The 14,255-nt window shown below is 43.5% G+C and overlaps 1 protein-coding gene across 2 annotated transcripts in view; it reads right to left on the bottom strand.

Annotated features, from left to right (window-relative positions):
- Positions 1–14,255, bottom strand: part of CTNNA3 (catenin alpha 3) — a 421,206-nt gene that overhangs the window by 402,143 nt on the left and 4,808 nt on the right. For both annotated transcript variants that reach the window (XM_064716469.1, XM_064716470.1), the window contains exon 3: positions 8,914–9,106. In XM_064716469.1, the coding sequence (XP_064572539.1) occupies positions 8,914–9,106 (193 nt within the window). The remainder of the gene's footprint in view (positions 1–8,913; positions 9,107–14,255) is intronic.

The raw sequence follows: 14,255 nt of genomic DNA, 5'->3' as shown, positions 1-14,255 counted from the left end.
ATTTGGAATAAAAATTGCTGATGAGTAAAAAATTGGAAATAAAAACTGCTGAAAAAAACTGATGGGTACCCCTATAAATACCTGTAACCATCAATTACTGGTGTGCAGTTGGAGGGAAAACTTCCCCCACTGTACCCAGCGCTGTATTGCTCACACTTTACCATATTAAATAATAAATTGATTGCTGCTTGAATATTGGCCTGGTCAAGCTTCTTATTCATAACAGTCACAAGTACTGCCAATAAATCTGCTATCCCTTTCTTGTCCTAACGCCTTGAAATGAAGGTCAGTGATTACAGATCACACAGGTTAATGTTCCACATCTTCCATTCTCTTTTCCTTTCTCTTCTACAGCACCATTTAATTCTGAAATAATTCCCTTGCCTTCACACAATTACTCTTAACTGCACACAACAAAGCCAGCAGCTTTGTTAAACTTTCCTAGTCACTATTTGTTATGTTACTGTGTACTTTGGTGACCTTGCTATTAAATAATTCCTGGTCACAGAAAGAAATCAAGTATTGCTCTTCTCATTACAAATATAAGTTAATGGAATGAAAACCTCATACACTCAAACATCTGACTGCCATAAAGGGAAATCTGTGCCATGGAGCTAGTGACTGCCAGACACAATATACTGCTCTCCAATGAGAAGTTTGGTAAATGAAATTCAACAATACAGACCACAGTGACAAACACCATAAATTCCTGAGGGGAGGTGAAAAGGAGATGGAGCCAGACTGCTCACAGTGGTGCCCAGCAGCAGGGGGAGAAGCAATGGGCACAAACTGACACACAGGAGATTCCATGTTGTCCGGTTTTCGGCTGTTTGAAGGGCCTGGAAAGGCCCGGGGTGGCCTTGGGGCAGCCCGCGTATCGAAGGACGAGAAGAGGCTTCAGTTCTTCTTTTGGTCTCGGTGTTTATTAATTGTTTATCTAAAAGATTTTCTTTCGGCCCGACAGAGCTCTGCTCAGCAGCCAGCCATGAGCACACTGTGTCCTGCCCTCCGGACAGTCACCTATCTTTATACCCATAGTTACGTGTACAATATTTATCATTTTTCCCCAATACCTTTCTCCCTTATTGTCCGATGCACTTTTAGTAATGACCAATCCCAAAGTGCCACCATCACCACAGAAGATGGAGGAGAAGAAGAAGAAGAAGAAGAAGGACAGGACACGCCCCAATTCCTCCATCTTACTTCTCTAAACCCCCCTGTACAGAAATCCTAAACCCTGTGTCTCACCCTCTAATTAACCAATCCCTTCACCATTCACCCCGGTGAAACCCTCCTGTCCTCATACAGGTGTCGTCTCCTGTGTAGGATCAAAGTCCAGCCACCAGACACTTCTGGAACATTCCAGGACTCCCGAGCCCCCCAAGGGTGCTCTCGGTGACTCGGCACCTCAGTCCTGAGGTGCTGAGATCCCACACCATGTAAGCATCAGAAAATATTTTTTCACTGCGAGAGTGACTCAGCAGTGCACAGGCCGAGCAGGAAGGCTGCGGGCTCTCCATCCTGGGAGATGTTAAACACCTGACTGGACATGGTCCTGGGCAGATGCTGGCCCTGCCTGCCCTGGCCCACGGCACCAGACCACCCTCAGAGGTCCCTTCCACCCCTCAACATTCTCAATTCTGAGAGCAAACACAAATCAGAAGGCTCTGAATACGACCAAGCCCTTAGAAATGAGCGTGACATAAGCTGGGATGGCCAGATGAACACATAAAATCACAACCCTAAAATAGAGCCATGAGATGCAGGCTAGACAGATAGGAGCTGCAAGTACAAACAGCAGAAAATGACAGCTCCAACAACAACATGATGTTGAAACTTTCTTAAATTGCAGTGGACAGCATGACAATCTGATGCAATTTAATCTATTTTTATTTTAATTCCCATCAACTGGATATTCTTCCATAATTATATTTGTCACAAACAATGAAACGCAAAAAATGTCCTTTTAGTGGCACAAATAGGAATTCAGACAGACAGCAGCATTCAAAGTATTTCAATTCTTTCAGACAACCAAACAAAAAGCAATTCAAAGAACCGAAGCCAGGATCTATCATAACTGCACAATTACTGTCAGGCAGATATTTCCAAGACTCTGTTCAACACACCCAGACAAGATGACTCCCAAAGTAAATGTTGCTCCACCATCAGCTGATCAGCTACTGACAGCTACTGCTGTGGCAAATACTGTTACCTACACGTGCCTACAAAAATCTGGCACAGGGAAATGTAAAAAACACTGTTCAGCCACAGGTAGTTTTTTAAATAGTTAGAGAATTTATCCAGCACCAAAAATATCCAAAACCTTACGTGAAAATTCCTTTAAAAACAAGTGAAGTGTGAGCCTGCTGGCAATGAGCTGACAGCTCATGCAGGCTGTGTCTGCACAGACACTGCAACAGTGCCACCAAGTGCAGGCAGTGAGCACCCTCAGACACTGCCCAGCAGCTCTGACAACAGCCAAGGGCTCCTCACTGCCTCAGCAAGATCAACAAAGTTATGCTTTCTTCTTTTATTTATTTGAATAGATTTCCGTTCTCCTTTTGAAATCCCATCCAAGTATCACGTTTTTCTCTCTTCTATTTGTCTTTACAACTGGCTTTCTCATCTCATGTCGGGTTTTCGGCTGTTTGAAGGGCCTGGAAAGGCCCAGGGTGGCCTTGGGGCAGCCCGCGTATCGAAGGACGAGAAGAGGCTTCAGTTCTTCTTTCGGGTTTTATGTTTATTAATTGTTTATCTAAAAGATGTTCTTTCAGCCCGACAGAGCTCTGCTCAGCAGTCAGCCATGAGCACACTGTACTGCCCTCCGGGCAGTCACCTATCTTTATACCCATTGTTACGTGTACAATATTTATCATTTTTCCCCAATACCATTTATTCTTATTACCCGGTGCACTTTCAGTAATAACCAATCCCAAAGTGCCACCATCACCAAAGAAGATGGAGGAGAAGAAGAAGAAGAAGAAGGACAGGACACGCCCCAATTCCTCCATCTTACTTCTCTAAACCCCCCTGTACAGAAATCCTAAACCCTGTGTCTCACCCTCTAATTAACTCATCCCTTCACCATTCACCCCGGTGAAACCCTCCTATCCTCATACAGGTGTCGTCTCCTGTGTAGGATCAAAGTCCAGCCACCAGACACTTCTGGCAACATTCCAGGACTCCCGAGCCCCCCAAGGGTGGTCTCGGTGACTCGGCACCTCAGGACTCAGATCCTGAGATCCCACAATCTCATTTGTTAATTTAACTGCAGCAGTGTGAAATGCACATGGAATGCAGTGAATTTTATGCCATTCTTGTGCCCTCCCACAAAGAGGTGCTGTTGCCAAGACAGTCCTGTCACCCACTCCTGAACGGCCCCGTTAGAGGCTGATGGCTTCACAGCTCCAGAGAAACACAGTGACAATTGGAGCCCCTTACTAAGGGGGGAACAGACAGACCAAAGTTAGTAGAAAGAATTTCCAACACTTCAGTCTCAAACTTGAGAGAACAGAACTTCAAACAAAAAAGAAACCACCCACAATGGTTTATAATCCAGAATCCTAGAGTGCTTTGGGTTGGAAGGGACCTAAAAGATTATCCCATGGGCAGGGACACTTCCACCAGCCCAGGTTGCTGCAAGCCCCATCCAAGCTGGCCTGGGACACTTGCAGGGATGGGGCAGCCACAGCTGCTCTGGGCACCCTGTGCCAGGGCCTCAGCATTTTCATGGTGAAGAATTTCTTCCTAGCATCTAATCTAAAACACCCTCAGTCAATTTAAAGCCTTTCCCACTGTACAAAGTCCCTCTCCAGACCTCTTGTAGGTCCCCCCCTGGGTTCTGGGAGGTTTCAGTAATGTCTCTCAGCCTGAACAAGCCCAGCTCTCCCAGCCTGCCCTAACAGGAGAGGTGCTCAATTCTGCTGAGCATCTCTGCAGCCTCCTCTGGACTGGCTCCCACAGCTCCATGTCCTTCTCACGCTGAGGGCCCCAGAGCTGAACACAGTGTGCCCCAGGGGCTCTCACCAGTGACAGAACACTCATGGCTCTTGCTGCCACTAGCATGTGCAGCCTCAAATCCTGCAGCCATGAACTAACACATTAAGCAGAGTAAGTACCAGAGAAGCTTGGGAGTCAAGGTCACAGCACAGCACAACCTACCCTTTCTAAAAACAAGATGAAACAATCCAAGTCACCAGCACAATCACCTGTTCTGTTCCTACAAATACCATCCCCATCTGCTACAGCAAATGAAAGGATTCTGCTCCAGGCAGGCAGCTGAAGTGACACTATCAGTGTCAGGGCACAGCAGATCGATCCCTCCTGCATGTTCCCAATATTCAACACTGTGCTAACTCACATTCTCACAATAGCTTTCTGGAGCTGTTCCAGGACATTTCTCTCCTGCCACACAGTCTCTTATCCCACTCAGATACCACTGGATTCTGTTGCATAGCAACTATTTCACCACTGCATATCAGGAAGTTCCACTTCCACATCTCATCCATTTCTTGCTCTCATGTAATCAGAGCCACCACACATGCCCATCATGCCTCACACCCACCTCCTCATTCTCCCTGTCCCACTCAGGGCACCTGATCCTGTGGTGCTGGTGGCAAAAGCTGCTCTGCAGGGGATCTGTTCTGGGTCTGATGAAAGGAGTGTACAGCACAGATCATTTTAAGCCATTCAAGTTCTGCCTCCCAGAACAGAAGTCCCTTAGATGCAGAACACAGACACGAACCTCTTCATGTAGAATGAGAAAGTTAAGTTTACTTTTAAGATGAGAGGAGGGACAAACAAGAACATAGTGTAATACAAAAGATCCCAATACCCTTCCTTTAGTAAATGCCCTTCTAAGCAAGCACCCATTTCTTGCCAGGAAATGGGAGTGTTTTCCATGCCATCAAACTCCTGCCTCCCCTGGTTAGGATCAAAAGACATTAAATATGGCCATTCAAAACATCAAAGTATTTGTCAGAATTTCCTTTTAAAGAGTAACTTAAGGCTCAAAATGTAACTCCAGCAAGTAACTTGCTTTCAATTCACTGCTCTGTGTGATGACAGGTTTATCTGGGAACACACTTGAGCAAGATAACAGCTAAACACAAGGAACACTGCCACTGCAATAGATAGAAACAAGGCAGACAACAACTGTTGTGTTTCTGACTATATATAGTCAGTCAGCAATGGCAGTAAATACCAAACATTTCAGTTATGCCCATGCAACTGTTTGAGAACTGCAAGGCATCACACCTTCACATAAATGCAAAAACTCATCATCCTAAGGATAACCTCAGACTTCAGTTCAGACTTCTACAGCAACATTCCACCACATGAACAGCATCACTGCTTGCCTTCAAACTGGTTAAATCTCACAATCAGGACATGAATTTGAGACTGATATTTAGTGCCAGAAGCATTCAGGGTTGAACAATGCTCCTTACACTCTTTGCATAGGGCTCAGGTATTGCACAGAACATTGAATTAGAAGACAATCTTTTGAAACGCTGCACGCACATGAAATCCCTCAGTGAGAGTTTTTCAATACACTTACTTTGTGGTTTATTACACTATTTTAGAATAAAACACTGGACATAAGTAGCCTCTAACAAAGCTTCACTAAATCAGATCAACAAAAATCATGGCAGTTGTTCAGTTATTAGGCCAGTGGAGTTCTGGATGAGGCATACAGTCCACCCATAAACCTTCCTGCTGACCCATTCAGCAGAGCTCCAGAAGATGTTCTCAAGATGTGGGCAGGCCTTAAAAAGTACTTTCTTTTTAAGAAAAGAAAAATGCAGAGAACATCTATTTAAATTAAGCTCCAAGCCTATAAATCTTTGATAAAACTTTGCAGATGTCAAAGGAAGCAGACCCTGTATTTATCCAGGTAACATGTCTGTCATCCCTTATAGTAACAGCTCCTTTCAGAGGTCACTTACAGAATCCAACTGAATTTGAGACTCCAAAATCTCATCTACTGACAGTGCCAAGAGCAAGCTGTAGCCAGGGAAGCCATATCCATGCCATCATGATTTCTGAAGGCCATGAATTACACACAGATGAATTAGATACACCAAACATTACCCCCACTCTTCATTTTTATCCCACTCATTTGCTCCTTTATTCTCCAAAGCATTACTGTAAACAGGAATATCAGAAGCAGATTGAAAAAAGTCAATCACTCCTTTAAAAGGAGCCCCAGATTAATGAGCTCCAAAAGTAATGAAGGATTTTTCACACTGGCAATTGACACTCAAAAGGAGTAAGTGTTTAATGCTCATGATGCATCCCCAGCTGAACAAGTTCAGCAGGTGACATAAGGTAAAACACAAGAGGAAGTGGAACAGAATTTATTCTTTCCAGATCTCAGTGTGCAAATCTGAGTTTGGTTTATGTGAGTGAAATTATCTAAAGCATTTCTTCAAAATTCCATTACCCAGGAAATACAAGCTGCAGCCACGTGCAAAACTTTGTAATTAATTTAAGACTGCATTAATACAAGTCCCTGCCAGTCAGCCCAGTCACACAGGTAAATATGCATGCTGTGCCATGGCTGATGATGACCCACATCCCCTCAGAGAGCCTGAGGTCAGTAACTGCAGCCATTGAACAGCAGCACAATGTGGCCTGAGGAACAGGCACTCCATTACACATGATGTGGCATACCACAAATTAAAAATAGCACACAGCTTCAAAGGTTAAAAATACCTGCAAAATTGAACAACTGCTACCTTTTTTAGAATTGTTTCAACAATTTCTTAAAACTAACCTGAGCAGTTTGGCAAATCCCTGAATCCAATCTCCATTGGCTGCAACCACTCACTTCATCACTGCATAATGATAGGTGATAACATGGACTTAACTTGCTTTTAAAATGTATGAGGTATATATAACCTACTTTATGTATTATTTATTTTCGTAGTTACCTCTGGTCTTGGCTGAGAATCAATAAGTAATAAAAAAAATATTTCACATTTTCAGTTTCTCTATGTATAAAAATCAATATCAAACTATATATTTCATTCTTACCTTGTGTTATCAGCCTGTAATGGATGGGCTAACATTTTAGAGTACTCCAAAATGAATGATTCTGCAAGAGCCTCAGCTGCTCAGTGTGACAGATAACAGTGATACTTGCTGGTCATAAGGCTTTTAATCACAAAGGACCTCAAGGTATCTCAGACACCATCTGCATAGATCAAACTCTAAAGCACAGCCATCTCCAGATTCAGAGGAAGCCAAAAGCAACTCATCACTGCCCTGAAGAGCAGCAGAGACTCAGAAACCACCCCAGCTGCATGTGCAAGGTGAACAAATAAAATAAATTTCAATTTAAAGAAAAACCTGACTAAGTTCCATCTTTAGTTAGGGCAGGATGACATAATTAAAACATAAATGAACTTTAACTTGTGATCTCTGCAGGAACACATTAAGGATGTTGGTCGTGCCACTCATGGCCTTTGTGCTCACCCAAATATTCCCAGTTTCCATGGGGAAAAGTAAAACTCAAGAAAACAACAAAGAACCTGCAAGAAAATGGCTACAACATTCTCTGCAGATCACAAAAACTAGCCTAATTCTGGGAATCAGGCTGAAAATTGAGGGATTAAGTCAGGAGGACAGAGAATATGCCAAAACTCACCTGAGAGGAGCTGCTCTGTCAGCAGGGGATGACTCATGGTAGGACAGAGGATCCATCCCACTCCCAAAACACACCTCCACACTGGACTATTGTACCTCCCCAAATGAAATCCTTACTAATGCACTAAAGAGCAAAGATTTAAGAGGCCTTAATCTGAGATTCAGGCAAACAGTTCCTTTCAAGAAGTTAAAATATACATTAACTTTTTGTCGTCAACATTTTTTCATAAAAATCCTCTCTTTAGGATTTTTTCTCTTCTGGGAAGCTGAGGCCCCAGAAAGAGAACATAAACAATAATTATCTGCTGCTGTGGAATGCAGCAGGTGCATCTGTGACTGGTCTTCTGTGAGTGTCTGGATTTACTGACCACTCACAGGAGAGCTTTCTTGCTTTCTGCCTGGACACAACTTTGTGGATTCCTATTCCTATTCTATTCTTAGCTTAGCAAGCTTCTGAACTTTTCTCTCTATTCCTTTTAGTACAGTCATAATGAAACTTATATCATAAATTAATAACTCCAGCCTTCTGATGATGAAGCCAAGATTCTCATCTATCTCTCTCACCCTGAGGAACCCTTGCAAAGCCATGCAACAACTTTTAGTCATGCTTAACAGCCACTAAAATGATCAAGAGGCATCCTCTCCTCATGAAAAGAAAAAAGAACACATTCCAAACGACAAAACTTCCACTGATATATGTACTTTTTCTCAACGGGGCCCAGCTTGCACACTTTACCTCCTAATAGATTGTTAAAGGGCTTTGCAAGAGTCTTTCAGGGTGAAGAGAGAGGCGAGAATCTTGATCTCATGATCAGAAGGCTGGATTTATTATTTTATGATATATATGTTACATTATGACTGTGCTAATAGGAATAGAGAGCAAAGTTCAGAAGCTGCTAAGCTAAGAATTGAATAGGAATGAATCAACAACAGAGCTCCCTCTGATTCTGTCCCAGAGAAAGCTTGGTCTTTGATTGGCCATTAATTGTACACATGGAACATGGGCCAATCCCAGGTGCACCTGTTGTATTCCACAGCAGCAGATAACCAGTGTTTACATTCTTTCTCTGGGGCCTCAGCTTCCCAGAAGAGGGAAAATCCCAAAGAAAGGATTTTCCACAAAAGATCTGTGACAATGGGTGGTATTCCAGGATATGTAATTACACAACTCCAAGTTGAGACATTTGCATATCCCAGCACATTTCCCACAGATACCCTGGTTACACCAGCTCCTGGTGGTGCTGGGATTGTTGGCCAGGCACTCACTCTCTCTCCGCACGTCGGCGAGCGCCGCGTGCAGCTCCTCCTTGAACACGGCTGCTTCCTGGGCAATCTTCTCCCCCTTGTCCAGCAGGTTCCAGGTGGCCTCCTCCACAGAGGCAAGCAGGACACGAGCTCTTTTGGAACGGCCCTTCTTCTTACTAGAAGGATTCTGTGGACAGTTCACTAATGTTGTAACCTACATTTAAAAGAGACAATCGTGGTTTAAGTTCTACAAGTGAATTTATATTGTTATTAAAATAAAAAAATATATATAATTATGAATAAGCAAAGAGATTCCCTCTGCTTTGGAGACAGACAGGCAAGCTCAGCATAAATACCAAGAATGGGCAAAAATACTGAATTCAATCTAATGCAATTTTACTCAGTATGCATCATCTTTGTGTTCCTCCTTCTGCAGGATCAAAGCAAAGCTAACAGAAATGTCACTATTATGTTCTATGAATCCTGATGCCAACTCCTGCCACTGCTTGTTTTAAAACCTGCTCATAATAAAACAAAGAAATACCAGTGTGCTATCTGAGGAGGCTTCAGCAAGGCAGGAATCATGGAACCATTAAGGCAGGAAAAGAGCTCCAAAGGCACCAAGTCCAGCTGTCAAGCTAACATTGCCAAGCGCACCCCTAAACCACAGCCCAAAAACACCACACCCCAAAAACACCACAGCCCAAAAACACCACACCCACGTGCTTTCTGCATGCTTCCAGGGTCCCTCAGCAGCCTGTTCCATCGCTGGACACGCCTTTCAGGGAAAGAATGTTTTGTTAACATCCCATCTAAACTGTCCTTGGTGCAACCTGCGGCCATTTCCTCTTCTCCTAGCACTCACTACCTGGAGAAGGGACCACCCAGGCACAGCCAGAAGGGTCCCTGAGCCTCCTCCTCTCCAGGCTGAGCCCTCTCAGCTGCTGCTCCTTTCCCCAGCTCCTGGCCCTCCCCTGGACAGGCTCCAGCACCTCCATGTCCTTCCTGTCATGAGGGGCCCAAGACTGAGCACAGGGCTCAAGGTGTGGCCTCACCATTGCACCATCGCTGCCCTGGTCCTGCTGGCCACCCCATTTCTGATCCAAGGCAGGCTCCCACAGGCTCCCTGGCCACTTGCTATCAGCCAGCACCCACAGTTCTCTCCCCAGCAGTGCTGGCTGTTCCCATACCTCCAGTGTAAGGCTTGCAAAGTATCCCAGAACGAGTACAAACACCTTTCACAATGCTTTCTCTTCTCACCAAAGGGCATCCCTGTGGCCAGAGCTCAACACCTCCACATTCTTCAGCATGCTCCCAACATGGTAATTTTTGCAGGGATTTTCCTCCACACTGTGTCAGCTGAACCATGCTAACTTTGACAAGTACCTTCTTTGGTGTGCTGATTGAGAACTAGAGTGAGAAGCCTTCCTTCCACAACTAACATCCTCCAAACAGCTGCAATACAACAAAGGCCACAGACAGAGGGAAACACCCAGGGCAATTTAGGGACAGTGTTTTACTCCAAGGAGAGAGAAGCTGCCAGCTCAGAGAGGGTTTTACACAAATTAACTCATTTTGCACATCTCAATATTGCACATCAATTTGCCCAGAATTTATATTTACTGCAGCTTAGACAAAATTTTATTTTTACCAATGCACTTCAACACCCATAAAGAACTTGTTTTTATAGACCATCCCACTCCACATTCCTATCATCTGAATACAGCCTCCACACTCCAAGAGAATGTTTCTGAAAGACTATTCTCTAAGGCATTGCTTGAGCTGCCACACTAAGGAAAGACTCCAAAACCATTTTTTGTTAGTGTTGGGCAGATATTTTAAAGCACACCTTATTTTCATAAAGCTCACTGATCCTTTTGAATGCTCCTGTTCCCTGAACACAGATAGTACAGTGCTCCATGTGCCTTACTCACCTTCAGACCTCATCCATGAATTCATGCACTTGAGTGCTTCTCATGAATCACTGCTTGTAAACACAACTGACAAACATCCTGTGGGTAACATTCCTATAAACACACCTACAAACACAAAAGCCCTGACCCCTGCACCATTCATGCAATTTAGGGGGGGAGAAGGAGCATCCACTTGACATCAACTGCTTTGGCATGCCACAAGGGAGAGAGCAACAGAAATAACTCTGGCTCAGATTGTTAAAGAAGGCTTGGGTATTTTTCTGACTCTGGCTCAAAGGAAGAAAATGGAATTATTTATTGCACATAAATCAGCCAGCTGGTAGAGAATGCACTGGGAATAAAAATCTTTGTCTTTTATTTTTACAAACACTTCAATGTCAGTTTTAGAACATTTAAGACAGTTTCAATGTCCAGATTTTTAAGAATGAGTTACAGATTAAAGGCTAATACTTCCAATAAGAAAGGCATAAAACACCATCAAAAATTAGAAGTGGCCCCAAAAAAATCTATCAAATAGAAGGGTTTTTTAAAATTTTAAGTATTTAATCACTATTTCAGTAGAAAATAATGTATTCCACTTTGCAGATTTTTACTGCAGTTTTTTTAATGTTAAATATCATTCTACATACTGCTCATTGATATGTGGAGGAGGAAAGGAAATAAAACAAATGAAAAAGTATAAAAAAATAGCTATTCCTGCAGGTGAAAACTCTTGACTGTAAGACCCTGCATCTTCAGCATCACTCTCAGGAAATACTGGAGGTGGCAAATACAAGTCAAATGCAACTCAAAATTTGTTAGATAGCTCTTTGCTCATGGGGATTATGGAAAACAGAAAAACTACTCTGAATTCTCTAACACAGAAGCCCAAGGAGGAATGTAAAAACTTTCCACAATCCTACCCAGAAAGAACTGAAGCACAGACTAACACAGTGTGCCATTGTTACCCTGCACAGCACATCCCCAGCCCTGGGAGGAACAACACAGCTGTGCTAAAGGCACAAGGAGTCTGCAAACCATTTTCTGGGCCATGTGCCTCCACATTTACAGGGCTGAATCGTGCCACTGCTGCCTGGTATTGTCATTAGTTATCAGGATAAAGAGGTGGGTATTTGGTTATGCCAAATACTAAGTTTCTAGCAAACTCTGAAGCAGTTCTTCCAATGCTATATTCAGTTACTGGCAGCACTTTGAGACAATCTCTCAATACTGCAGTAGTTCAGGAAGCAATGTCTTGATACCTTGAGGATCACAGTATTTGGTTCACGTTTATTTCAATAGAAAAAATATTTTTAAGCATCAATCATAAAACATTCTTTTTTGTTAACAATGTAGCTCAGTGTAACTCCATGTCAATCCCTAGACATTAGGGATTAGGAAAACCAAGACAGGAACTCTGAATCATTTCAAATCCAATGTATTTGTGTTATACACAAATAAACACTGGCTAATCCCACCCAGTGAGCAGAAGGTCAAATCAGCATACAGAACTAAACCAACAGTGTGTGCTTTCCCTGTGAGCCAACATCTGTGGTGTGGATGACAGATCCAAGGCTTCCAACTTGCCTGGTTTTCATCAGTGATCCAAGGGACTCCAAAATGCAGGGATTTTCCTCCACACTGTGTCAGCTGAACCATGCTAACTTTGACAAGTACCTTCTTTGGTGTTGTCCTGGGGTGACGTTATGATGCTTGTATATCCCCATTCATCTGTTCTGTGCCTTTGAGACCGGCACTGAAGAGTGGAAGTTTGTTTGGGTTTCTCTTATCAGGACACAGAGACAAGCAGTACACAGAGCTGTTTTTTTTTTTTTTTCCTTCCAGCTTTGGGGCTTGCTGCTTTTGCTTGCTGCTTTTGCTTGCTCCCTTTTCCTGCTCTTGCTTCTGCTCTGCTTTCGCCTCTGCTTATTAGCTACATTAGCTAAACAGTCCACCTTCCTTCCTGGACTGTTTCTCCTCTCCTGTTTCTGTGACCATCTCGAACCTGCTCCGGACTGGGACCCGGGAACACCAAGGGTTCGGCTGCAGCGGCTGCCCCAGCGCCGGAGGGACTGAGAACAGAGCAACCACCCCCAAAAGAGACTTTCTGATTTTGTCATCTTTCTCAGAGCGGTGTCATCGGGTATTGTTCATTTTGTGTGCTGGGGGGTGCTGGGCCAGTCAAATAAACAGGTTCTTTCCAGCTCTCTCCGAGGAATTTTTCCCGAACCGGTTGGGGGGAGGGGCCGTGTGGGTTCTGCTTTCTGGAGGGGCCCTCCTTTGCAGATTCTTTAACAAATTTGCCCTAAACCAGTACAGGTGTGCTGATTGAGAACTAGAGTGAGAAGCCTTCCTTCCACAACTAACATCCTCCAAACAGCTGCAACACAACAAAGGCCACAGACAGAGGGAAACACCCAGGGCAATTTAGGGACAGTGTTTTACTCCAAGGAGAGAGAAGCTGCCAGCTCAGAGAAGGTTTTACACAAAGCAGCTGCTGCACTGTTTTCAGAGTTTCACAGCAATCAGCACTGCCAGTTCACACGGCAGGGAAGAGAGAGGGTCAGTTCAGCAAGGGATCTGCAGCTATTGCCACAATGACTCCCCAGGTACCTGCCAGGCTGGCTCTGCCTCAGTATTTTCCTGTACTGATTAATCTAAGGATTAATCTGTTAATCTGTTAATCTAAGGACTGCCCTCACACTGAGCATACCTGGCTAGGACAGGCTTCAGAGAACCTCAAGCACTTCCATTGTTTCTTTCCTGCCACAGCATTACGAGGCCATTAAATAAATAAATTCCAACAGAATTCTCAAAATAAAGTTCAATTGCATTCCAAGCAGCAGTTGCTAAAGTGAATCTGGCAAGAACATCATTTTTATCTGTGACAGGTCTCTTTCTAAGGACAGACTAATTTTCATTTATTATCTTTCCAGCCTTTCAATCACCTTTCATTAAGTATGAACTTTAATCCCTGTTCTTACACTTTTAACATTTTCTTTTGAAGGATCCACTCAAAACATAAGTTTTCCTTCCAAGGGTATGAAACAAGCAAAGCATTAGGCTTAAGAGAGGGAAGAGACAATCAAAATACTCTCTTAGAGCCAAAGCATTTCCAAGTGAACAGGCTCAAGCTTTTCAATGGTTGAGAAGGGCTGGGAGGGAAAAACCCACAAAGCTTAGATGGTTTCTTTGTTTTATTCTGGATCTGCACTTTCTTTGTTTTGTCAGGTTTCTTTGATCCTGCCAAACTCAAACCAAAATTTACTTTTCTTTACCCCTCTAAGAACACCCACAGTGCTGCAGCTGCCTCAGCACAGTCTGAGCTACTGGTTTATAAGAGGTTTTTTAATTCAGTCTATCAAGACATCTATTGTTACTACTTTGAAACTCATTTTGTAACCATCCACATACCCTCAACAACTTCCACAAACCACTGACCTGTTAACT

This window comes from Zonotrichia leucophrys, chromosome 6 (genome assembly GCF_028769735.1).
Source record: "Zonotrichia leucophrys gambelii isolate GWCS_2022_RI chromosome 6, RI_Zleu_2.0, whole genome shotgun sequence".
NCBI classification, from domain to species: domain Eukaryota; kingdom Metazoa; phylum Chordata; class Aves; order Passeriformes; family Passerellidae; genus Zonotrichia; species Zonotrichia leucophrys.
The sequence above is the reverse complement of the archived record's forward strand: the minus strand, read 5'-3'. Positions and strand labels throughout refer to the sequence as shown.